This window comes from Cantharellus anzutake (assembly GCF_015039405.1).
Source record: "Cantharellus anzutake strain C23 chromosome Unknown EI90scaffold_39, whole genome shotgun sequence".
Lineage (NCBI taxonomy): Eukaryota > Fungi > Basidiomycota > Agaricomycetes > Cantharellales > Hydnaceae > Cantharellus > Cantharellus anzutake.
This window is the reverse complement of record NW_024066989.1, coordinates 106513-133124: the sequence shown is the minus strand read 5'-3', so window position 1 is coordinate 133124 and position 26612 is coordinate 106513. Positions and strand designations below refer to the sequence as shown.

At 49.1% G+C, this 26612-nt stretch overlaps 5 protein-coding genes across 5 annotated transcripts; 3 read left to right on the top strand and 2 right to left on the bottom strand.

Moving 5' to 3' along the window:
- Positions 1-337: 337 nt before the first annotated feature.
- EI90DRAFT_3066643 (uncharacterized protein) lies at positions 338-1011 on the bottom strand. The gene is given in 4 exon segments (XM_039060964.1): positions 338-480; positions 494-699; positions 774-852; positions 891-1011. 3 exon segments carry the CDS (start codon positions 974-976, stop codon positions 613-615), a joined length of 252 nt encoding a protein of 83 aa, XP_038913703.1. The 5' UTR covers positions 977-1011; the 3' UTR covers positions 338-480; positions 494-612.
- A 2443-nt stretch (positions 1012-3454) lies between these two features.
- Positions 3455-6167, top strand: EI90DRAFT_3017967 (uncharacterized protein; the record flags this gene model as incomplete). Its single annotated transcript, XM_039057169.1, has 6 exons — positions 3455-3743; positions 3798-3869; positions 3921-4160; positions 4223-4491; positions 4546-5054; positions 5102-6167. 6 exons carry the CDS (start codon positions 3455-3457, stop codon positions 6165-6167), a joined length of 2445 nt encoding a protein of 814 aa, XP_038913702.1.
- Positions 6168-6547: 380 nt separating this feature from the next.
- Positions 6548-8979, top strand: EI90DRAFT_3126663 (uncharacterized protein; the record flags this gene model as incomplete). Its single annotated transcript, XM_039063939.1, has 4 exons — positions 6548-7018; positions 7071-8552; positions 8608-8791; positions 8846-8979. 4 exons carry the CDS (start codon positions 6548-6550, stop codon positions 8977-8979), a joined length of 2271 nt encoding a protein of 756 aa, XP_038913701.1.
- A 1504-nt stretch (positions 8980-10483) lies between these two features.
- On the bottom strand, positions 10484-11079 carry EI90DRAFT_2834145 (P-loop containing nucleoside triphosphate hydrolase protein; the record flags this gene model as incomplete). Its single annotated transcript, XM_039053640.1, has 2 exons — positions 10484-10690; positions 10744-11079. Coding segments are annotated over 2 exons (543 nt in total), but the record flags the coding sequence as incomplete, so codon positions are not given.
- Positions 11080-15394: 4315 nt separating this feature from the next.
- On the top strand, positions 15395-16701 carry EI90DRAFT_3066603 (uncharacterized protein; the record flags this gene model as incomplete). Its single annotated transcript, XM_039060963.1, has 5 exons — positions 15395-15714; positions 15773-15903; positions 15957-16145; positions 16198-16362; positions 16417-16701. The coding sequence occupies exons 1-5, from the start codon at positions 15429-15431 to the stop codon at positions 16696-16698; spliced, it is 1053 nt and encodes a 350-aa protein (XP_038913699.1). The 5' UTR covers positions 15395-15428.
- Between the last annotated feature and the right edge of the window lie 9911 nt (positions 16702-26612).

The following is a 26612-nucleotide window of genomic DNA, read 5'->3' as shown; positions in this document are numbered from 1 at the left end:
TTGAATGTCACCCTGGCTGCGATATGACAGAACTTTGTGCACAGACTCCTGCCAAAGATCGTCTCTCGATCTTCCTCACATATTCATGCTAGCTTCTGACAATACCCAAGTACGATGACAAAGAGGCACATAGAAATCGCGGAATGATAGCTGGGGGGATCCATCTGGCCGTTGCGATGTCTGCTTCAGAGGGAATCTCATCCATCAAAGCCATCTTTGTCTGGTCTCCGAAGTCTGCATCTGCCTGCTCAGGTCAACACCAGACATATCACATTCGCGATCGACGTTTCATGATTCGAAACAATCCTGGCCGCTATTAATCTGGTTCCAGTGACGTCCGCTCGCAGGCGCGCTAATTGCTCCGTCTGACATTCACCATCTTCACTCCACTTAACGGTATGGCCGAGAGAGAGCGGGGCGCACTTAATACACTTTAACGTTCCTGACATTGATTGCGTCACGGATGTCATCATAGGACCGAGCGGCAGCGCTGCTCCGCCGCTTGCCCCACCACATCACGATTAGGGACTGACATCGTCACCCTATCGTCTTGGATCTCACGCGCTATCCCTGGTCCTCTGATGTCGTGCGCAGGCATATTGCCTGTTCATCCTAATGTCTCCCCCACATCCCCGCATACCCACAAACCATTCTCAGAGTCACCACACTCACACCCGGGCTCCCTCTGAATACAACCTCCTTATCATTCATATCCAAGTGAGTGTGCATGACTTCTGCGTCTCTCTCATCGTGATCAGTTAGACAAAAGCGACTAATCGTTGGGGTATCCAAAGTAGATTGCATTGAGCATTCCAATCCAAATAAACTAAAACCATCGGCGGTGGGTATACACTCGACTCGTCAAGGAAAAACAATTTCGAGTGACCCACACACCAGTGAACAACTCGAACAGATTAACAAATACGGAGAAAAGGGAGAGTAGGGCAACTAGGTCGGAAGCATAGAATGACGCCATCAAGTGTGACGGGAAGGAAACCACTTTAGAGAAGTCATGATAGACGCACGAACCTATGGGATGGAAGATACAATAGAGTCGAGTTGTAAGACGAACTCGAATATAAAGCGAGAGGAAGGATCCTCGGATGGATAATACCCGTGTCTCTGACGAGTGGAAGGGAAACGCGAGGGGAAAGTGATGAGGGTTTTCCTTCCGCAAGTCTGTTGCGGAGGAACATTAAAATGATACAGTGCAGATGTTGCGCAGTGGACACGCAACCGGAGAACGAAGGACGAGCTCATCTGCTAGTGATACAGTAATTTAGGAAATTTTGAGCTTGATAATACAATGCCGTTCGTGCTTGTCGTAATGTTCATGCTCTTGCTTCGTGGGTGCGGTGTCGTGATGCAATATATGAAGGACTTCAGCGCGAGAGATCGCATAAAATCCATGCCATACCTCCATGGAAAGAAAAAAAAGAGATAAGGGATTGAGGGTCGAAAAGTCAAAGATGGATGGATACGATATCCCATCGAAAATCGATAAGATACGACGCGATTAGTCGTCAACATCCTTGAAGTCAGTTCGCAGGGTATGATAGGCAGCTTTACGAGATCTCCCTTCTAGAAATGAAGCAACTTGGCTGGAGAACATTAAAACTAGGTGTCAACTTGGGAGACCGCAACCCTGCCGGATTCGAGCTAGGTATCGTCGGAGATGCAATAGAAGTTGATGACGATGACACAGAAGAACCGCCCTGCTGTAGATTGGGAAGTCGTTTCTTCGCGTGGAAAACACCCAAATGAACTCGCACGGAAAACAGATCCGTGCAGACTCTGCACAGCTCGATCCAAAATCAAAAGTAGATGGTTTGAATATGTCGATTTAAGTGATTACGAAGTAAGGAGAGGCGAAGCAGAATATCACGTATAATAAAACAAATAAAAATAAAAGAAATGATAACTTACACCTGCTGTGTCTGCTGTTCAACATCGCTCCCAAACACATCGCATTCCCCTCCTCATTGAGATCAAGGACCCAAGTTCTGCCGGGCGAGACGGATCCATTGACGTCCGCCTATCATGACTAAATAATGAAGATCGCCTATTACAGCAGTAGTAGCCGATGGATGAGATGAACAGTGGTGCCCTAGTATAGTCTCTTCTTCGTCATGGGAGGTAGTAGTGAAAGGAGAGGCGGAATCAGGGAGCAAGTAAGTGGGCAATGCAATTCTAGGCGAAGCCGTCCCCCCATACATCCACGCGCCGGGGCCGTTCAAACTGGGTGGTAGGAGCAGACATGAGAGATGAAGATGCTGGGGAAGATGTGGATGTGGATGGTGTGTAGCGCGAGTATATATGAGGCGTCAGAGGACGAGAAGGAGAGAAGGAGAATACAGAGATGATCGTTCCGAGTCGATCGATGTCCTCCTTGATGAGACTCTCTCACTGATTGTCCACGTCCACGTTATTCTGTCTTGATGCTGGTTGTATAGGGATAAGAATGGAATAAGTAAGAGCTCTCCGATGGCGAAATGAGATAGGAGAGGAATGGATGGACTTGTTGAAAGTGGAAATGTTTTATTTACGGGGAGAGGTAAGTCAAAGATGAGATGGTGATGTATACACGGTTGTAGCCATTGCTGTGTAGCCGGGAGAGGCCAGAAGCCTGATATGCCCTATGTTAAGAAGGGAATGGGGAGTGAAGGAGCGCGGCGGTGGGATTGTGCACACAACGACGAGTATATACATATACGTATACGTAGTATATAACTGGTGGACGCCGCCTGACGCGGCAGAAGTCTAAGCCCACAAGACCCGCTACAGAGTAGCGGGAATTACAATCAGACGTAAAGATGACTTGATAGCTCTATTCCAATAGAGGCTAGTAACTTGCCTACTTGATATGTAGCGGGGAAGGACCGCTGACGAGTACTTTCGCTAACACGGCTTAGCTTGTTACTTGTTTAGGGTGAGGAGTGGCGAGTGAGCTCATAGGGTCGATGACGTGACGCCCGCGTAATGAACGAGCGTTACGTGTCTCGAGTGCGGTGCAGCGAGTTTGAAATGTGATGCGTCTTCATTCATCGAAGCGCCACGCTTCCTAGGATAGTACAGCCAGGTGATAAGAAGAAGTCGGTTTCATGGTTTTCAGTGACCCACATGATTTCTCCGAGGTTTTCGGAGGCAACGTACTTGAGTTGGCTAGACCTCGGAGAAATTATGTGGGGTGCGTGGTGGCAGTTTGTACGTAAGTTAATTAAATTTACGTCTTATTTTTCGTCGGAACCGAAATGGACCACTGATCGAAACTGAACGGCGAAGGCGGCGAAACCAGCCGGGTCCCGCATTCCGTGCCCATTCAATTGGGTCGCCAACTCCTTCCACCATTCAGTCGTCCAAACCAAAATAATATTTATACGGGAATTTCTGACATCTGCAACTGTAGTTGGTTCCTCCGACTGCGATAGACTCCATCCATATCCATCGATTCCTCATGAGTACTCCAATGGACGTTGACCCGAAAGGCGGGGCTGCCACAGACGATCCGCAAACGTTCAATAGTCGTGTCATCCAGGCGATCGATGACTACGGCACTCAAGCTTTCGAAGGAGTTCAGGCACTACCCAAATTGCTACAAATATTGCTTTCAACTTTTCTACCCACTGGTACCAACGTTCCTGATGAGGAGGCATGTGGTAAATATATTTGGGTTACCCCAAGTTTATCGTCCAAGCTTGCCGAAGCATACCGCGACAACTCTTTCTTCGAGTTGTTGTATGATGGTAGGTTATGTTCGCTCTGTGGTGGTATTATCGTGTACATGATTTCATTACTAGTTGATATGCGGCCTCTAATGGGTCTTAACCGTCATCAGAGTGGCGGGCTTCCAACCAATCGTAGTGTTCGTGGTAAGCGCCTCTTCATCTTGAGCTCCTCATCTGCCTGACAAGTTGCATCAGGTCTTCAGTCAGCATTTCAAGAACCCTACCGAGGAAAGGCGCACAAACTGCTTATCAAGGTATTGAACAAGTATTGGCAGTCGAGCGTCGGGATCGAACCAAGTCAGAGACCATACAATTGGTCTCTATCAGTCATCCAGTCTTCGGTTATGGGGAAATCCAGAATGGTCAATGAAGCCGCGCTCTCCGTATTTACGATTCCAATCAATATTCGTGAGGAGCTGGGCCCTAATCTCAAAAGTGCGCAATAATCCATCGTGAATCCCATATTTGCGATCGATGATGATAATTTTTACCGCTAGCCTATCCCCCTCCGGACAGGCAGTTTCGCGACTATTTTCACGGACACGACGTAAAAAGCGATATTCGGCTGCAGGCAGAGTATGCAATTCTATTGAGCGTGCTGTTCACAAAGGCTGCCGAACTCCTTGAGAAACCCATTTTCAAACATGAAACAGGAGCGGCGCTAGCGAGCCAATGGGCTGATTATCTCGATGATGGACAGACTGATATCGAAGCTGGTACGAATAGGAACGAGTTTCTGGATTCTGTGGCGAATCGGGCATACCAGGTGACGTCTTGAGGCCTTAATAATTGCCGCCACATGCTGAGTTTTCTTGGGAAGCTTCAATTAGTGGAGCTAGGCCTTCTACAGCAAGATCAAAAAACAGCCCAAACGAAACTGGACGACTCCATAAACCGAATGCAGGACTCGTGCCGCAAGTTTGTCAAGGCCATCTCTAGTTACGAAGGGAGAGCAAAAGAAGTCAAATGCATCGTTTATTTTGACGAAGCTCACCAGCTTACCGAACCCGTCCCACCGGGAAGGAAGACCGACGCAAGGAGTCGCTCACCCTATCACAACCTTGGCATAGTGCTATCTGAGCTAATCAATTTCCCCGTTTTCTTCATTTTCTTATCTACAAGTTCTCATCTCCAGAAATTCGCTCCCTCGCCTGCCAGCCATCCCTCAGTTCGCATTGCTCAGGGCCTCCGCCATTTCCCTCCTTTCACCGAGCTGCCGTTCGACATCTTTGTGGGCGAAGTATTCGAAACTTTGAAAAGCCAAGGGAAAAATTTCAGCCTTGAAAACGTGGGCCAAACGAGTGTGATGGCAGGATTCGGACGGGCCCTGTAGGTGCCCACTATATCTGTGGCAAATTCGACTAAATTCGTAATAGATGGTATGTCCACCACAAAGCCTGGTTGGACCATCAAGGATTTCCCGTTATATCGTTCGCTGGAGAGAAACTGTTCGCGCAAGGGAACAAAGCGCGAGTATTCCACTCTTTCATCGCTGCTCTGGGGGTTCGCATCGGGATAGCCTTCGACATTACAGCTCAAGCCTCGAAGACCATGGAATCAGAACTCGTCGAATCGCACATGCGTGTTGTTTATGCCATCCCCGAGCATCGTGAGTTTACGCATGCCGGATCGCCCTCTGAGCCTATACTGGCTGAGGCAGCAGCGAGGCGTCTGAATGGCCCTTCAGATGGCAACGGAATAGAAATTCAAGGCCCAGAAATTCTAGCTCAGGCTTGCACGAAGGGACTTGTTGCGAAGGGAGAGCGTGGGCAAATCTGCGGTCGACTTCTTGTGACCATTGCACACGATATCGCCGTCCGACAAAAGTACTCTTTGCCAGATCTTTACTCACCTGACCCACATTTCCATCGACCTGTCCATGTCCTCGACTTTCTCAGGGCTCTGTTTGCGAAGCAATTCGAAACTGTGATATTGAAGGCCAACTCGGTGACGGCCAGGGAGGGTATCCCTAATTTGGAAACAGCATTTGCGAATGCTTACATCTTTTTTTCCCATTTCGCTCTGGCCAAAAATTCTGAGATGCTCTCTGCTCGAAACTTGGCGGTAGCTCTACTGCGTGGCATGGCTCTGCAAGCCAAAGATCATCAGGAGTCGATCGATGCCGTTATCCCTGTTCATATGGGCGACCCAACCGAGTCTATCTCGCCGGCATCGACATCAGCGATTAACTTGCAATTCAGGAACCGGAAAGAGGCCAAATATTGCCGCGTACCTCGCCAGATCACTGTTCCAGATGAAAAGGTGGCAGTAATATCCATGATTTTCGAGTTTGGAGCCAGGAAGATAGGAGAGCCTGGACTTGTGACCGTTACTAAAGACATACCTCACGACGCTTGCAGCTCTGCCAGCAAATTACACAGGGACGACCATCACCAGACTCGAACCCAGCCGTCTCCGCTCCGTGGACGCGCAAAATGTTAGAAAATAATGAAGTCTCCTTTGTATTACGATTCAAAAGTCACGTTCTAAGTCACGTTCTCTGGACAAATCCGCACCGCATTAATCAATAAATAATATTGTCAATACAAATAACAAGTCACATGTAACGGGGTTAAAGCATTCATCTCCGATCATCTACTCCGAAAACCAGCACCGCGACACTTCGCTACGACGACTGGCACACTATGGCAGTGGCGATGCTCTCCGGCAAAACCCGAAACAACTCTTGGATCTCAAAAAGGAATCTCTTAGAAGCGCCGAACCCCCCCCCCTACTCCTTCACCATCTTCCACACCATGGACTCGCCCGCAGATCATGCAATGAATGTAATTAGTTGCATGTTAACTAATGGGTTCACCCTTATGTCTTTTCTGTCAACAATCTTGACCTCCCGGGGCTTTGGTGATAAATTACGAGAAATTCAGGTCCAGATTCTCAATCCTAAGCCTGAGCCAGGCACAGCGATTGTCAGAGACTGGATCCTTACAAGCGCTGAAGCGATTTACATGGAAGAAATACAAGTACTTATGGAAAAGGAGAGCGGGCTTCACATGAATGCTGCCCACCTTCACCCGGCACAGCTTGAAGACGGAAAAATTAGCACACTGAAGTCATTATTCGAATCTAAGGCACCAGCAACTTGGGCCCTGATCAACCACTTACTTACTGTGGAAAGCAAAACACGGGCAAGGCGATGGGCAAAGCCGGCACCTCCAAGCGCTGAGATGGGCAGTAGGAAAAATGGGGACAATGATGGAGATCATATTAGTGCGGGAAGGCAGTTGAAGGGGAGTTATAATTACTCAGAGAGACATTATGCTCCACTCCAAATCGTAAGTCGAAAGATTCTCAATAAGTATGATTGATCACTGACTGTGGAATCAGAAAGGTGTGGTAATCATGTCGATTATCACGAATAGTTGCAATGGTCATTGCAACGCTTTGCAAGTCAAAAATTCCTTCTATTTGGCCGCTTCAAATGCATCAAAATCAGTGTGTGCATGGGCTGCCCACTGCGGACTTGCAGTCTCCCTTTCGGCCAGTGAGAGGCTTCGGATATCTCTGATAATCAATCAGAAGGCCTTGAATAAAAGACTTGGACCCACCTGCGTCACCAACATCGCGTATGACAACTGCGACTTCAAGTTTAGTGTCGGCCAGCCAACGGACCTCAAAGATCGGACATTTGAGAGTATCACGACGGGGCTGTTTTTTGCGCCGCCCAAGGAAGTGCTGCCTCAGCACTTAGAATATGCCCAATGGTTATGGGATACTCACCCAAACAACCCGATGGCCATAAACATCGCACCCACCATCAACCCCACCGACGCAATACTGATGAGTGAAGCCTCATTCAAGTTGGCAGAGCATTTTCAGTGGCATATTGCATCGGTATTAATTGAACAGTACTTCCCAGAAATGCGATCACATCTTATCGACCCACCATCGACATTCAGTTTGCCACCACGTAAAACGGAGTTCTCAACAGCAGAAGCTGTGTATGCGAAAGCATCCACCATTGATGGGAACATCGAGGCAATAACATCGCTTCTTGATCAAAGCGGTATTGCGAAAGGAGTGTTTGAGAAATATGTCGTCCTTATTCATGGGGATCTTGGGACGATGGAGAAGATCGAGGCGATCTTGAACTCGCGGCAGATTGAAGAAGATGTGTTCGAACGAATGCACTATCTTCTACCTATACCAGGACTCTTTCATGTCAGAATGGCATGTGTCGATGCAATAAATAGGATTTATGCAACAGGGGATGGCTTACGAAGTGACCCGAATGGGCTTTACAAGCACCTATGCTTGCTTTTCCCAAATGACCTTTCCAAATTGAACAAACCAGTCCCACCTTTTCGGATGCTGAATGACGGATTACACTATGTTACACAGTGTATGATTCTTGATGCGTGGGCAGAGAGTTTGGGAGGCGACATCAAAGGATTTGTGACTTCCGAGCCGACCTTGGAAAAGATCAACCAACATGCGGAGGAAATCACAAGGGCGCACTTTGGATCCAAACGAAATAACGTTATGAATCAGGAAGATCGAGATCAAAGAAGGGAGAACCAACTCACATTCAACCGAGATGCGATGTACTACCGCATCCTCGTGCATGCAATGAACTATGGAATGGTTGACGTAATAATCGATGTCCTTGCATTCTGGGTTCCACTCTTCCAAGCAAGCGGAAAACATAAATATGCAACATACCTTTCAAGGTTTCTTTCCAGACTGCGACATTACCCACAACCACTCCAAGAAGCTGTTAAGAGGTGCTGGCTGTGTAACCCCTCGGGGAAAAGGGGGGGATTTCGGGCAATCGACTGGCAAGTGGAATTGATGAATCTTTACACGAAGGTGCGAGTGAAATGAATGATGATTTGGATCTACTTATCGTGGTACATGCATCTAGGTTGTCTACTCAGGCACAGGATCTGGAAAAACAATAGAATACATCGTTAGTCAATCATCAATAATTCAGGCTTATCGGACGTGCATTGAAGATGTTGAGGAAGATTACCACATACCTGACAAGACCCTTCGCCATGCAACTCCTGACATAGAATCCAGATTGGTCGCTATTCAACATGAACTTCGTAACCTTCGACCTCACAAATATGTAAAGGGACGCGCCTCACGTACTTTAATAGAAGACCACATTCAGAAGGGTCTTGAACTATTCCAACGTGGCACAACGCGGGGGTCAAGCAACATGAATCAACTGGAATCAATGGATGAGACCTATGAGACTTACGAAATTGAGGCAGATGACTTGGCAGTTTGACGATGTGGGACAGTCATGTCGGAGCGAGTGGCGGAGTTTTCCTTATTTGGACAGCGCTTCTCTAAAACAACGAGTATATATCGTGTTTGTATATAGGAGCATGTATTACTTACTGGGATGACCTGGCTGGTTACAAGCCTTGCACCGCTCAGGGCAAGTACAAGCTAGCAGAGAAACAATGAGTGTTAAACATGTCAGAGTAGTTAAGGATTCTCACCATTGTGGCTGTGGTTGCCACAGTTACCACACTTTTTCGTGCGAAGGGGAAGTACAGTCCCAGTTTCCGTTAAGGTGGAAGGCCAAGTGGGTGGTTGAGGCTGAGCAGGTGGTGATGCGGGAAGGGGAAAAACTCTAAGAATTATGGGTAACAACACAGAGGCATAGCGCCCTCGCTCCTCCCAGTCAATGAGTTGTGTAAAGTCTCGGAGAGTTGACAGCCGGTTGAAGTTCGCATGGTACACAATATCATCAATGATTGAGTCCCCAAGTACTGCCCAATCGCCTATCCACAAGTTGTCTTGATGTCCGGGATAACGGTGAGAAAACTCAGCTTTTCTCCAGTCCTTAAGGGCACGGCCGAGCTGAGCAGAGCGCTTGACATCCTTTATGTAGTCAGGTTTCACATGCTGAGGGTGCCACTTGGAGGGCGGCTCTGCGAGTTCCTGGTGGAACATGGGGGCGGCAAGACTAGGGGTATGGAGATCGCAACAAGTCACGGGCTTGTGCAAATCACAGCGTTTACAACACGAACGCGGTTTCGCTGACATAAGAACTGAGTTCTGAGTTGGCACATGCAAATGACATAACCTCAATACATACAGATGCGGTCATTACCGAAGTGTACCTCAAGCACTTTCCTGCGGCATCCATGGCGAGGGTCGTCTTTCGGAAGCCATTGGGCATTGATGAAGGCATCCAATCCAGGGTCAACGTTCTCACGGTCCCCTGGATTTCTTCTGCGAGTCTTCTTTTCCTTGGGTGCCTTCAAATGTGGTGTCGTGCCAAGCAACTTCGTGCTGAGGCGAGTATCAATGTGTAGATCTTGGGGCAGATCACCATGCCTAGCTGCTTTGACCCGTGGCCATTGAGGTTAGTATTGACATCTAGTTTTTGGTGCGGGTCACTTACTCACTTGTCCACTTGCCACGGCTTCGAAACTATCGTCACCCTCCCACATCCACCCCAACCCATCAACATCTTTCTCAGCGTCATCAATTAGTGCTTCAAGATCAGCCAACATCAAGTCACCCCACTCTTCCCGCTCCCTCCCAGGGTTGGGAAGTTCTTCCTCCTTGTCATTGACGCCGATTTCATCAGGGCCAATGTCACTAGTAGGCCATACGTCAATCCTCGGTGGCAATGCTGGATCTGGATGATGCAGTTTAAGTAACTGATCATCAAACTCTTGGTTTTCGGTGGGAGCGGCAACATCAACTTGGCTTTCTGTCGGGAGCTTCTTGTGGCGCTTGTCCCTTTGTCTCTGCTCAGCCGCTGCAGGATTGCTCTTCCGCTTCCGGCTCTCTGCTGACCTCAGAGCCCTCTCCTCTCGCTGGCGACGTGTTGGCTCAAAATAGTCTTTTGGCACGAGAAGAACCACGATGGCTGAAATGTCCGGGTTCCGAGCGGCTCTCCCAAAGCGCTGAGTCAACGTGTTCAAGTTATCTGGTGGACCAAACTGAACCAAACGGGTCACATTCGCTAGATCATGGCCCTGTTTGATCTCAATTAGATATACAACACGAGAGATGCAACAATAATTCAAACCAGTCCCAATGATTCTGTGCTCGTAAGTCCAATGAGTTTCCCTTCTTTAAACAAGTTGACTACCTTCAACTTATGTCCATCAGACATCCCAGAATGAACCCACACAACTTTCTGTTGGAGGGATGCACAAACTCGTGACCTCAGGAAGTTGGCACTGCGCTCCGCGTCGCCCCGGGATTCACAGTACACCAGAAATGGGATCGGAGGGGGATCGGATTCTTTTAGGCCAAGTGGGATAAGGAATCCGAGGTCATTACATGAGTCTTTGCTGTATTTCATTTGGTGGACACAGTAATGGAGGTTTGGACGGTCGTTGGAGCGACGCATCCATTTGGTTGTGTTGCCGCCGTAAGTGCTGTAAAAAGGGTCCAAGCCAATTTCTGACAATAATCTCCTGCACATGCAAGCGTCCAATGTGGCAGAAGTTAGATACCATTGGCATCTGTTCCGGAGGTAGGAATAAAGCCAAGCTAAGTTTTTATATGCTGCTCGGAATGAGAGCCACTGGACTGCACAGTGTGCCTCATCCACGATAATCCGGTTAATTTTCTCTATGAACTCATCATTTATCCACAGGGGTCTGAGCAGATTCCCTCGCAGCAAGTCAGGTCCTAGAATGACAAACCGATATTCTCCTTTTCCGATCTCCTGCTTGATAAATAACATAAACATCATCAAGCACTTATTGGTAAGTACATGCCTTAATGGTTTCTTTGTTTATCGTCATTGCTTCCAGTGCTATTGCAGTGAGCCCTAAGTCCTTGGCACATTGTACATGCTGATCCGCCAGTTTTCTCAGTGGTACAATGATGAAAGAAACTCCCCGATTATGTTTTTCAAAGAGGGCTGGGAGGAAAAAGGTGTAGGTTTTCCCTGTCCCTGTTGCTGCTGTTGATACTAAATTCTGCTTTGGCTTGCGAAGCAGAAACTCTGTGATCTCAGCTTGGAACCAGCAAGCACGTCGGTTCCAAGCTACTTCACTTTTAATCCTTATATGTTCAGCGGATGGTGTCCCAGCATTCATTGCGGGCGAGTCCATGGTGTGGAAGATGGTGAAGGAGTAGGGGGGGGGGGTTCGGCGCTTCTAAGAGATTCCTTTTTGAGATCCAAGAGTTGTTTCGGGTTTTGCCGGAGAGCATCGCCACTGCCATAGTGTGCCAGTCGTCGTAGCGAAGTGTCGCGGTGCTGGTTTTCGGAGTAGATGATCGGAGATGAATGCTTTAACCCCGTTACATGTGACTTGTTATTTGTATTGACAATATTATTTATTGATTAATGCGGTGCGGATTTGTCCAGAGAACATGACTTAGAACGTGACTTTTGAATCGTAATACAAAGGAGACTTCATTATTTTCTAACATTTTGCGCGTCCACGGAGCGGAGACGGCTGGGTTCGAGTCTGGACCATCACTATGAAATTGTCGCTCACGGTTGCATATCGGAGACTTTTGCGGCGATTCCATCGGCTGTTGAGTCACAGTACCAGTCTATCCTCTCGGCTCAGACTATTGTTGAGGACTTTCCTCGGGCAGGAGACGAGGAGTGTTTGCAGGCGTTTGAAAATTTAAAGCCGTTTTTTGATGGCCTTCAAGAACCAGTGAAGTGAAGAAAATGATGAATTGTATGTACGTACATGGTATTGATGACCAAGATCCTAGGAAGATATGTATGACGCAGCAAATCACAGTCGGTAGATGGTATAGGGTTGCCCCGGTACCGGCCCTGCTAGGTAGCCCCATTACTATTTGACGGGGCCAACCATCAGATTTCGAGTGCCGGGACTTCCTATCAGATATGCGCAGTCTGACAGGTACCCCGCCTGTTTTAATAGTGAATCATAATATATTCATGTGGCATGGTACTATATAGCAATACATGCATACACTGGCGCTTGTCATTGCGAGTGTCGGAGAAATAGTGCACCAAGGCTATACGCAGGGTAAACTCCGCACTTGAACAGCCCAAGAGCAAGTCGGTTTGATTGCGGATTTGTTCGGAGAACGTGATTTTTGAATTGTAATACAAAGGGGACTTCTAACATTGTGCAGTTGCGCGTTCACGAAGCGGAGACGGCTGGGTTCGAGTCTGCTACTTGATGACCATTTGACGGTTGAAGATTCTTGGGCCGGCTGCACACACCGTTAGCAGTGCGGTGATCGGGGTCTTCTTCCCGACGCTCACTTCTGTAACTAAGGCCGCAATCAGATCAAGAAGACACAGGTTTTTTATGTTCATGTAATTTCTGAGGGCTGGGTTTCCCTTCCCTTCCGTTTCTCCCCAGTCCTCCAAGCGCGTGCACTCGAGACCAAGGTCGGTGTTCATCGCCTCATGCTATGTTCATAGCTAGTTATAACTACTTGCCAATAGCAGCAGTTCTCCAAAAGTCGCAATGCGATTCTGGAACGTCCTCGCCTTCACAATCCATGTGCTTCCCAGAGCTGCAGCTGATTTTCACGTTGGCTCAGCCCGTTGCACCCTGTCCCTCCCAAATACCGCGGCTCAGGAAGCCGAGTTTGGGGTCATCATCCCGTCGAACCAGGGTGAGCCGAGGCCTATAATCAAATTTGCTCCTGCTTAACCGATTCATTCCCAATAGATGGTTGCGTTGGTGCAACGAGCTCGTACTGGGGTCAGGGCGTACAACTTGGACCTGGAATGACCACCTCGGTTTGCGGTGCTAAGATCACGGTTCTCAACAACCAAACATGGCGCAGCTCGGATGGGGCAACCGGGCTTTGTTATCCGGTCGCGGCCATCACGGCGTGCTCGAATAAACCCTATGAAAATTGCCTATATTCCGATTGGGTGTGGTGCGCGTCGAGCTTGTGCAACTAAGTTGGTCTCAGGATCTGGTGGAGTCGGCACGTTGTGACCCTAGCAAAAATTACTGCGTGTGCGAATGCACTGAGCCCGCCTAGGTCATCGGCATCCGGAAGCCGCGTCAATCGAAGCGCTCGACGCGTTCGTGTTTCATCTCAGTAGTGCTGGAGCGGCTAGCAGTTGTCTAGCAGGCGCTTCCAAGATGTGAGCAATTTCCCCCAGACTCATTCTTGAGAACCTAAAGATCAAGCTACCTTTTCCCGCAGGTTCAAACATGCCCACTCGACAAGACAAATGGACGAGCCCTACTTCTTATCTATCTATTCATGGGCATTTAATTATCGTGTTGGCTGCATTGACAACCGCCCAATAGAACTCTGACGTGATTTGCGGTGTCGTAGCCTCACATAAGGACGTCTGCGTCAGGGCCTCCGAGTATAGGATATCCTGTGTATATGAATCGTCTGCAGTATTTTTGCGAATCAAGCACGAAATGACTCTTTGTTGCAATTCAAGTCATCTGGACATTGTCGAGTTCATGAGTGGATGTTGGCGATGTCATTCGTGCGGGCTTGATTTCAGAGTGGTGTGATGTACCTTCACCGCTATCTAACTGCGGATGGACATGGATTGGTGGGGTTGAAGCTGTCGCTGAATTGGATGGAGGAGCCCCATTTCTTGCTTGAGTTGATGTTGCAGGACTAGCCTACCTTCACTCGAAGGACATCATTCACGGCGATGTCAGACCGGTGCATAATCACTTCATCTGCCATTACGATTTGAGACGCAGAGCAATGCTGTACGTAAAGTCTCCCGATGATGGGCCCCACTGATATTACCTCGAGCGACAATGACGGAATCCTCAGTCAAGCGTTCCACCAGCGCACGCGGTAAGGATCAAGTTCTGCAACGAGACGCATGAAGACACCGCTTGATGCACCGATAACTGCCACCCTGGCCCCTCCAACGCATCATGGCCACATCCCCGGGACTGGACATCGAACAATCGTTACGCTTCCGCAAAAACATATCCAACCTCCTAGCGGAACGGCCCCTCTGCAACATAATAATCAGTTGAGTGCCAGGCCATGAAGACATCAAAGGGAACGAACGCGCAGACACATTGGCCAAAGAAGGATCCAGCCTGCCATCCCTCTACACACCTCAGCAGCATTCATGCGCAATCAATACAAAAGACAATACGGGGGCGACTGGATCTTCCGCTGGAACACAGATCCTATACAGCAGAAAGCGTCAGAATACCGCAGCTGCAACTGCATAGAACCGCACCTCCGACCAACGAAGCGCTTCAAAGCTCGCTCTCGCAAGGCCTTTAGCCGCCTACGCACAGGCCACGCATTCATCGGACAATATTACAACCGCTTCCGCCCGACAGAGGACCCCAGTTGCACCTGCGGGGAAGAAACGAGAAAACACATACTCCTCGAGTGCCCGAAATATGCGACCACTACCGAAGCCTGCTACCAGACAACTGATCCTGGACGACCTCCTGGGGGGGGGGGGAGAGAAAAGAATGGAAGAATTGCAGGATTTCTGGCGGCGAGCGGAGCATATGAGAAACAAAGAGAGACATAATAGGAGAAACCGACACGAACCGAGTTATGACACCGCTGTACGGCGAAACCCATCCCATTTTTCGACACCGTCACCCAAAATCGGCCAGCACAACGCGACAACTCAAAAGCGGAGCAGCATTCGGAGTTAACCTCGTCAGAACGCATGAGAGCACTCGAATCGGACTTAGATTATTATTTTCTCACTTTATTTTCGTGTATTTATTCCAATAAAGTTTGCAGGATAAATATCCAGAATAAACAACAACAACAACGAGCAGTTGTAACCTGATGGATGCAAGCCCATTGCCTCCCCACCCATCATTCCAAGACGAGTCAGTTGCTAGAGCGTACAGCAGATGCCGGGAGCTGGAAAAGACCTTAGCCATGGAGGCCAGGGTGCTGGGATATCTTCTTTTGCTTGCTCCTGAAGAAGAGGGTCGGCGATACCTGGCATCTGAGATCAATCCTGATCCAGTGGATGATTCTGGCAATAAAACAGATGACAGTGTTGTTCGTGGCGATGAGACCCTTTGTTTGTTGGCAAAACTTTATATTGCTGCCTTCATCCGTTGTTGTATGTTCTCCATCTCTCATTCATTCGGCTTCACTCGAATGATGAGTCTGATAACAAGTCAGGTCCGCAAAAGGGCCAACGCCGGACCCCTCGCTTCATCCTAGTCACATCTCTTTCGAAGGCAATGTTGTTGAACTTTCCTACAAACTTATGGAGCCGCCTTCTTCCCATCAGATGGCAAAGCATAAGGTGTGGCATTACTATGACATTACTCATCCGACGGTAGATGTATATGGTTTCAGGCTATACGGAGAGATGGTGGTCGTTGTGTTGCAACGGGCAAATATGATCTTCTAACGGCTCAATCTGACGCATCTTCTCTGGAGTTCAAAATCCCACCTGATGCGCCATGCTGTATGACGGAGGCTGCTCTCATATTTCCATCGTCGATCAATCGAAATATTGCAGGAGGGAATGAGGGTGCCGCAAAGGTGGGTCCAACCAACAACCCACAATTCGACTCCCGAACCCACTGGTTTTTAGAATGATTGGGCAGCGTCTGTTTGGGCAGTCATGGAGCATTTTGGTAATGTTCGAGTTTTAGACGAACTGAATGGGGATAATATACATCGATTGGAGAATGTGCTCACGCTTTCTCATGACATCCATTCTGCATTTGATCAGCTCAAGTTTTGGTTCGAAGCCACGGTCAGTGCACTTGATGTTCATCTAGTTGTGTTAGAATATGATCACACTTGTTAGAATGCCAATGCAAATGAGTATCGCCTGAGGACCCTGTGGTCCAGGCTGATGGTCGACAAGGATACAATAGTTACCTTGACAACGCCTGACCCACAGTGTCTTCCCCTCCCTTCACCTAAATATCTTGCATTGCATGCTGCATGCTGTAAGGTCGCCCATCTCTCTGGAGCAGCTGAGCACATTGACAGATGCTTTAGGGATTTGGATGGAATGAGAGTGTTGGCAGAAGATGGGTCGAATGTAGATGTTTTGATGTTTGTGTTGGAGGGTATCACTGTATGAGTGTTGTGTGTCACACCAACTGAATCTCTTGCTATACAGTCATTTGCCTCCGAAATTCACACACAGTAAACCTAACTACACCACCCAGTGGTTGAAGCAGGAGGTCATGTGCTAGAAAAAAAAGATTTGGAGAATGAGAAATTTGTTTCAAAACCAGCTGAAGGTACCAGGAGCAGTGAAATTTTTAAAGTTATTTCATGAATTGATGCGGGGGGGGGGGATTTTTCCAAGTTAAATTCTGAAATCAAGCGCGCGGTTTTGATCAAAATAACAGAGTCGATCTGCACTGTGACAGACCCAGATCACACCCAAGTGCATCCTATGTACATGTCCCACCCAAATACAAATTAGCTACAATTACATGAATGTTGACACTGATGAGTGCATGAATTCTTGCCTCACAGTTTGGAGGGAGAGGGATTTATACATGGCCATCGCTCAGTGATGAACCAAGGAAAAGAGGAGAACATTGGAGGTGAGTGGATGCTGAGGGAAGATCAGTGGGAAGGAGGAATTGGTCAAGAATGTCAGTGGTGATGAGTATGTTGATGGGCATCAATAAATAGTGGACACATTCAGCCATCAGTGCTAAGCAGGGAAGGTTGGTGGGAAGGCCAAGAACATTGAGGGTGTCAAGTGTGTTGAAGGAGTGATAAATCTGAATATTGATATGTTGATAAGTGCAGAGCCTGAGCAATGTACAAATGGTAGCAGTAAATATGGCAGACATTGGGGGTGGTATGACAGCTGAGAGGTTGATATTAAGTTTGGTGGTAAAGTGTGTACTGAGATTGTCATTTTTCTTGTGTAGTCTTTGGCCATGTCCTTCCTGGGTGAAAGGTTTTGCTTACTTGTTTGGGGATGGTAACGTTCTGTTCCCCTGTTCGCCTCAGGCCTCAGATATTCTGTCTAAATATAAGCTTTAATGTGCTGTATATTCAACGGGGTTGTCAGAGACCAGGGTCGAGATGAAGGAGTGTCTCTGTAACGGAGGGCTTCGGCCTCAGCGACTTCTGCCAAGAGCGCTGTGCCTAGTGACACGTCCGTGCCCTAACTTACTGACTGGCAATTAGAACCTAGGGGGGGGTAACTCTGGTTGATTTTACTACTCGGGTGTAACCTATGTACAAGTGGGATATATATATGGTTACAGCGGGGACGGGTCCGCAATTGGCGGAGCCAAACGGAGCGGAGCTAACGGGGTTTAACCATTAGCCGACTGAATATTACCAACGAGTCGGTTCGCGGGGTTAGCGGAAAGGCAGGCGTTAACCCAGAAACAGAAAGGAGGGATAGGCCTGAAGGTGGGCTCTGCAGGGCAGGTGAGTGTATTGCCCAGCGGAGGCGGAGGTGCGCTAGCGGATGTCGGAGCTGTCCGGAAGTCTTCGGGGCTCCGTACTTAGGGAGGCGTAGGTAATAAATTGAAATGAGGGGGTGGTGACCATCGAGGGGTACCGAGAGGATTGCGGAATACGGGGGCTCCGAGGTTAGTGAGGGAGGAGTGGAGTTGGAACGGAGGGATCGGAGGAACCGGAAGTCGATGGCTGGGGATGGATATGACAGGGGTAGAGGTAAAAGGCTACTGGGCCTTTACAACTACTCCGAGGTATATATATGTAAATTACATATCTCAGCACAAATAAATAAAGAAGTAACAGTGTCACTATAATTGGAATTATAGTGAAGTAAGGTTAATCCCTTACACTGGGCATGCTTCATGAAGACTTACAGCTTTGACATAATTGCAGAGCACAGGTGCCACACCCAAGAATAAGGGGGTTGAAGTAATGGCCTTTGCCCATTTGGAACTACCAAGCTGTGAGGTCTCAGGGGGGTTGCTCAGCACACCAGACTGTAAGTGATACAATGGTGTGTAATATTACGATGGTGTTAAGCGATGACCGGAAGTTGCTGCTTAGCCATGTGACTCTATGTACACCATTGTTATATCAGACTTGGGGTTCAGGGCTATTGCCCTGACATTCTCCCCCTTTGCATTGCATATGTGACACATACATGGGTTTTTTTAAAGAAGGAATAAATGAATTCAAAGTGAAAAATATTGTTTTTAAAGAAAGTTTATTATTGCCACTTTAAAGTGGGTGATGTAAGGGGTTGGTGTAGGTTCCAACCCCAGTTAGCCTCAGTCCTCAGTTCGTCGAATATTAAGCTGTATAGAGCTATGATTATTCAACGATGGGGAGGAAAAAAGCTTAGTTGCCTTTTCCCAAATTCCCACATTATTGTAATTACATTGTTTGTACATGTTTAATGCAAGACAAATGAACAATAAGATAAGAAAGTAAAGGGTGGGGTTACCACTCCTTACAGGTGATGTGTACATTTAGGAAGGATGGGAAATGAGGAGGAAGAAGGAAAAAATTGAAGGGGTGTGGGGCTGTTACTTTAAAGTAAACAGCAATACACAGATATCACGGGAAAGAGAGGAAAAAAATGGAAGTTTTGAAAATAGATTTCAACCCAAAGATTATATCTCTGGTATTCCTCCTCACTTGTTCTGTGAGCAGTCATGTGTAAGTGGTGTTTACACATGGGTGGTGGTGGATGTGGGTTATATGGAGTAGAAGTTTCCACAATTGTTACTTGCATACAATATTGTGTGCAGGGCCTCGAGTTGGGGGAGGGTGTTTTCATGGGCACCTCAATGGCATATTACCATGTCACTTTCCCTTTCTTTGAGGGTAGAGTTATTGCCCTGGAGGAGGGTTTTCCTCTGGGTTGTTCATCTGGACATCCAATTGCTGCATTGGATGCAATGATGTTGAAGGAGGGAAAAGCCGGTAGTACCCTGACACCGCTATATCATGGCCTACAGACATTACCTAGTGCCTGACACACAGTACCCCAGTCCCCCAAAGCTCGTTGAACCTCCCCTATCATTGTTGTATTTTTTGATATTTTTTCAGACCAGGTTATGGCCCACCCGGACATGTTACTGGGCCGCTTTCCCAGTAATTTCGCCATATCTCCCCCGGTTCTTCTCCGATCCGGACGCACTTGGTATCGTTGGAAAGCTATCATCAAGACGAGTAGAACGAGTCCAGTATCGGGAGATTTGGTGCCGCCGTTGTGGAGATCGTCGGAATTTATCGATTGTGTGGCCGTTCCTATATATTTTTCATGTTTTCTGTTGTTTTCTTTGTTCTGTGTTGTTCCATCCGCTTCTGTCCATCCCTAACACCGTTGGATTGCTCGGACTTTAGTTCGGATGACCATGGTTTATATACAACATGTATCTAGTATGATACAGAGATTCTCTGCTCTGCTAAGTACTAGGTCCGTGTGCCTGGGGTGGTGTCTGAGTGCTTGTAGTCTTGGGGATGGTGCTTTGCAGGCAGTACTGCTAGCTTGTCTTCCAGGGAGGTCCACCTAGTGTGTTGATTTTGTGGCTGAGTTAGTCGGGACCAGGGTCACAGTGAGTCCGAAACCCTAGGTGCCCTTTCCACCCCCCCCTTCTTCTTTCCCTTTGGTGAGGGAGCAGCTGTGAGAGTGGCGACACAACCCTTGACTGTGGTCTAGCCATTCTCCCCACTTGCAACGTAGCCTGGGCTACATTGTTGAGCTGTAGACTTGATGAAATGGGCGCTTCCTGGGTGGGAGCAGGTTGTTGTGTTCCTGAGCCACTTGGCTCAGGTGTAGAGTATGGTAAGTTTACCATTCTTCCCATGGGGAAGGATGGTCGCTGGCTTGTCTGTCCAGCATGGAGACTTGTGTCTCTCTCCCAGTATTTGGAAGCTTTCGCTTCCTGCCCCATTGTCATGGCCATGCATTCTGGCCTGTTAGCCGCCCATCCTGATGCTGCCTGAGCCCATTCCCGCTATGCGAGCATGAGCGCAAGCCCTGACCTCAGCCCTATCCTCCATGAGGACTCCCTGCTCACTTCCCTGCTTGCCCCTAGGCTCCCCTGCACCTGGCCGACTCCCCCACAGCCACACCAACCTTCCTGCCCTGAGTCCGCCTCCGGCACCGCACCGAGCGTGACTCCTCTACCCTGCCCACTTGGCCCCTACAGGGCCACTACCATTCCCACGCCCAACTCCGGCCCAACTCTGAGTCCAGCACCGCTACAATACCATTGCTGCTATCGCGGCCCTACGCTCCTTCCTTTATTTATCTGTTATTGTTTGTTTTGACCCTCGGTCATTGCCGGCTGCTATGCGGCCAACCCCGCTCCTTATTCATGTTTGCTTCGGCCTTCGGCCCGGGTCTGCTTCCATTCATTCTTTCCTCCTATATATATCCTGTATGATACTTTATTGTACCTTACCTCTAATATCGATATGACCATGACCTCTCAAGTCCTGACCCCAGCAAGGCAACCCCAGTAAGTCTGAAATGAGGGCCAAGAGACAGCTAGGGGGCACAGCGCTCCTTTAGAGTTGCTGAGGCCAAATGCCCTACCCTCGGGCCTTGTTCACGGCATCACGGCCATCGCGGCCTATAGCAGCCTGCAACGGCGACCTTCAGTGCCGACCCTGGACCAGTGTCTAACACCCATGGCTTTTGCGGTGCGTTCCTCAGGAGTCCTGAGTCGTTTGAACTGGGACTTCACATAGGCAGCTTTGCCTAGACTTTCCCAGGAGATTTTCCCCCTGTTCTCTGGGGAGTTGTAATCCTCCGCAAGTTTTGTGATACTCGGGAGTTCCAAGGAATATTTCTTGGTTTCCTTCGCTTTTTTGTGAAGGACTTTGTGTACCTTGCCACTTTTAAAGGCAGCTTCGGCCTGTTCATACCATTGTATGAATGCTTTTCCACTCACACTTGTCCACCAAGCATATGCAGCATCATGCACCACTTCTGACCCTGCTGTTCTCCTCATGGGGAAGTTGGGGTTGATTGTTACGTCGACAGGAGCTTCAACTTTGCTGAACTCATTAAGTTCGGTGGTCTCATATAACATGTGGACACTTCCCTGCAGGGTAGCTTGCCCATAGGGTGCTGAGGTACTCAGCGGCCTGCCACCTCTGGCAGTGGCCCCCGCTTGGGGGTCTGCCATCAGTTGCCTACTGCTCTCCCTCTTCCTCTCGACATGGGTTTGCCCTCCTGAGGGTGGGCCCTTATGCAACCTGGACAGGGTCGCCTGCCCACAGGGTGGTGGGATAGTCAGTGCCCCACCCCTTGGTGTGCTAGTCCCCACATGGGGTCATGCCTCATGAGGCCCAGCACTGTATCCCCTCCCCCTGACCTGGGAGGTGCCAGGGGACAACTCCTGGGTCCCCATGACCTGTCAGAGACATGGTGAGGAGGGGCAGTGTCCCTGGACCTTTCCCCAGAAGGGAGGCTGGAGGTAGAGAATGGGTGGAAGGACCATGGCCTCAGCGACTTGGAGAGGAGCGCTGTGCTGTCAGGAACATGTCGGACGCATATCCGGATGATCTGCAGGGTGCGCGAAGTCGTCTGGGCTTGTAAGGTCGGAGGGGTGGGACTTCAGCTTCAGCGACTTGGGTGGAGCGCTGTGCTTCGTTCTTATGTTGTTGTCCCAATTTCAGACAGGAGCCTTACAATGAGGAGAAGAGACTAGAGGGGGAATCCAAGTCGATATACGAACTGAGGTACATCCGGTGTAACCTACATGCATTATAAACACAAGTAACTAAATAGCGCGATATTAATGAATGAAGAAAGAGACAACTAGTTAATATCGGCAAACTTGGTCAACAAAAGGCAAGCAAGAAACAAAAGGAGGAACAATAGTCCGCAAGTGAACAAAAGAGAAAAGGCCATCCGGCCATCTAGCAAGCCATCCGGCTGGCTGGTGGACAACAATGAAGCGGGCAACCTGGGTTGGAAGGTACGTGCGCAGGGGAGGAAGTGCAGATGAGGGTGATGGGTGGACGGATGATGATGATAGCGGGCAGGACGGGCCAAGTGGCACTAGGACACTGCAAGCGGGCTAGAGATCTAACCCCCCTAAATGCGAGCAAATTCGTGGGGAGGAAGTCTGGGATTATCCTAAGCTCGTCCTAGGTTTGGTCCGGGTCCTAACAAAACAAAAACAATCACAAAACTCGCTGAGAATTACATACCCCTGGTCCATCTTGGACAATCGTCAGGGATTTCCTTATAATACTCAAAGAGTCAAGCTTAGAATTTCTCTCTTTTTCTTGGATCTCTCAGCACTACAGTCTCTTGTAGTCAAAAAGGGAGGTCTCTTTTCCATTCCTACATGTACAAGCTTTTAAACACATGGAACGGCAATCATGTGGAAAAACAAATGAAAGGAAAAATATAAAATGAAGGATTGTTGTTACGGGCACCATGTGGACCGTTAAGTATGGCTGATAAGTCCAACGGCTGACATGGAAGTTCAATAAAAAGAAACAGGAGTGATAAGTGGGCCATATCCACTAATAATTGCCATTCTCCACCAATTTCCACCATCACACTACACTCATCCATCTCTTCCTACCCATAGCATCCTTTCCTGACCTCTCCATTCGATTCCCCGGGTTTGCAGCTTTCTGTCAGAGACCAGGTACATGTCCATGCCCTAACTTACTAAACTGGCAACCAGAACTGAAAGGGGTAAACTCTAGTCGATTTTATTACTGAGGTGTGACCTATGTACAAGTGGAGTATATATATGGTTACAACGAGAGCGGGCCCGCAAATGGCGGAGCCGAGCGGAGCGGAGCTAACGGGGTTAGACATTAGCCGATTGAATATTACCGACGAGTCGGGTTACGGGGTTAGCGGAATGGTAGGCGATAACCCAGAAACGGAAAGGAGGGATAGGCCCAAAGGTAGGCTTGCAGGGCAAGTGAGTGTATTGCCCAGCGGAGGCGGGAGTGCGCTAGCGAACATCGGAGCTGTCCGGAAGCCTTCAGGGCTCTGTACTTAGGGAGGCGTAGGTAATAAATTGAAAAGAGGGGGTGGTGACCATCGAGAGGTACCGAGGTGATTTACGGAATACGGGAGCTCCGAGGTTAGTGAAGAAGGAGCAGAGGTAGACCGGAGGGATCGGAGGGAGTGGAAGTCGATGGCCGGGGATGGATATGACACTTTCTCTTGATACTAAATTTGTCCCAAATGGTTGAGATTTGACTGAGTGGTGGGCATGAGAATCGTAAAATTGGCCTGTGCACAGGGTTAGACGTCCCGAAAAGTGTTTGCGAGAGTCCCCATGTCAATTGGATCTTCATACACATCCTTTGTGATTTTTCTGAGTTTTATGAGCACTCCGGAGTGCATTTTGGCTGTTTGTTTGCTTCGGTACGGCTTGTGATTTCCATATTGGGCTGAAAACCAGTTTTCGCGATCTCTCAAAGTATGGATCTCGGCTCCGCTGTATGGGACTTTCAACACCACCACCCTCACGTGCCTTTCGAATTGTGCATGTCAGAGACCGGGTCGAGACGAAGGAGTGTCTCCGTGACAGAGGGCTTTGGCCTCAGCGACTTATGCCAGGAGCGCTGTGCCTAGTAAACACATCTGTGCCCTAACTTACTAACTGGCCACCAGAACTGAAGAGGGTAAACTCTAGTCGATTTTATTACTGGAGTGTAACCTATGTACAAGTGTAGTATATATAGTTACAGTGAGGGCGGGTCCGCAAATGGTGGAGCCGAGCAGAGCAGAGCTAACAGGGTTTAGACATTAGCTGATTGAATATTACCGACGAGTCGGGTTACGGGGTTAGCGGAAAGGCAGGCAATAACCCAGAAACGGAAAGGAGGGATAGGCCCGAAGGTGAGCTTGCAGGGCAAGCAAGTGTATTGCCCAGCGGAGGCGGGAGTGCGCTAGCGGACGTCGGAGCTGTCTGGAAGCCTTCGGGGCTCCGTACTTAGGGAGGCGTAGGTAATAAATTGAAAGGAGGGGGTGGTGACCATCGAGGGGTACCGAGGGGATTGCGGAATATGGGAGCTCCGAGGTTAGTGAGGAAGGAGCGGAAGTGGAACGGAGGGATCGGAGGGATCGGAAGTTGATGGCCAGGGATGGATATGACAGTATCCCCTTCTTAGGCCTGAACCCTTGAAGGCCCAGAATTAGTAAGGTGAGGGGAGCTGTACTTACAGAAAAGAAAAAAAAGAAAAACGGAAGTGAGGAGTGGAGAGAAAGGAGAGATGGGAGAGGAGTTGGGGTTCCTAAGGGGCTTCGGGTCCAGGCTTATCTGGGTACCGAGAGTGGAACGCTTCGACGAGGTTGGAGGCGTGATCGAGTTCCCCGGCAAGGAGCCATTGTGTCTCCTCATCGGTCCCTTCATAACCTAGCCACTTGACCAGGTAGAGCAACTTGTTGCGTCTACGTCGGTCAATCTTGGAGTCGAGTATCTCCTCGATCTCGTACTCCATTTTGCCTTCGATTTCTATGGGAGGTGGAGGTGGCTGGTGGCGGTTCGGAATGGTGTTCGGGACGGAGGGTTTGATCTGCGAGACATGGAAACCGGGTGAATGGCTCGCATGTTTTCCGGCAGGCGGAGGGTGAGGGAGCGAGTTCCAACGCGGGCAATGATCTTGAATGGGCCGAGGTTCTTCTTGGAGAGCTTTTTGGAAGGTCGGGTAGAGCGGAAATACTTGGCCTTTACGTAGACCAAGGTTCCTACTTCGAAAGCTGGGGCAGGACTCCGACGGAGTCTGTGGGGCCCTGATAACAGATCTGAGCGAGATGCATTTCCTCGCGAAGGAAGTGATGGAGGGAGTCGAGATCTACGGAGTACTCTTGGGCATGTACTGACGTCAGGTCTCACTCCGGGTGAACGGTGATGTTCGGATGGTAGCCTTTGTTGGCGAAGAACGGGGAGATGCCTGTGGTGGCATTCGGAGCGTTGTTGTATGCGAACTCCGCAAGAGGCAGGAGTTCGGACCAATTGTCCTGCTGGTAGTTACTGTAGATACGCAGGTACTGCTCGAGCGTCTGGTTCATCCGTTCGGTCTGACCGTCTCCTTCCGGATGATAACCAGAGGTGAAGTGGAGGCGGATGTTGAGGGCCTTACCAAGTGAACGGAAAAAATGAGAGACAAACTCCAGACCCCTGTCGGAGGTAATGTGGGAAGGAACTCCATGCTTGGAGAACACATGGAGGAAGAGCTTGGCCAGTTCTGGAGAGGTGATGGTGTCGTGGGTAGGAATGAAAATGCACTGTTTGGACAGGCAGTCCACGACAACCAAGATGGAAGTGAATCCGGAAGAGGAGGGTAGCTGTTCGATGAAATCCATGGAGATGGAGTTCCAAGGACGTTTGGGATGGGGAGTTGTTTGAGCAAGCCATAAAGGCTTATGACAGGGGACTTTGGCACGGGCACAAGAGGTGCAGGAGGATACGTAACTCTTGACGAAGTTACGGATGCCCGGCCAGGTATACTCACGATGCACTAGATCCAGAGTCCGGTTTTGACCAAAGTGTCCGGAAAGTTGGTGGTCGTGTTTGTCTCGCAAAACGCGGAGACGGAGGTCGTTAGAATCCGGAACGTAAATGCGGTTGTCCAGCCTCAACAGGCCTTCGGCATCAACGGACCAGCGGGAATTGGGGAGGTTGGGGGAAGCGAGATGAGAAGAGATTGTGGTGTCGGAGGAGAGGGAGGCTAGAATGTCTCGATGAAGAGCCTCTGTGTCGACGAGTACGGCTGCTCGGATTACTGTGGCAGCTAGGAACGTAGCTCGTAAGGACACAGTGAGCTGCTCCGAAGTGAAGACCGGTTGGAAGTTCTGCAGATTGACGCGAGCGTAGTCCATATCCCCTTCTTTGGGATAGACGTCCCAGTGTCTAGTCAACGCATCCGGTTTTACTCCGAGTCTTCTGGGGCGGAATCGGACAGTCATGTGGAACTGGGAGAGGAACTCCGACCAGCGGGATTGCCGCTGGGTCAAGAGTTTGGTGGTGGAAAAATACTCGAGGTTCCTGTGGTCGGTGACAATGTTGATTGGGGTTCCTGAACCTTCAAGGTAATGACGCC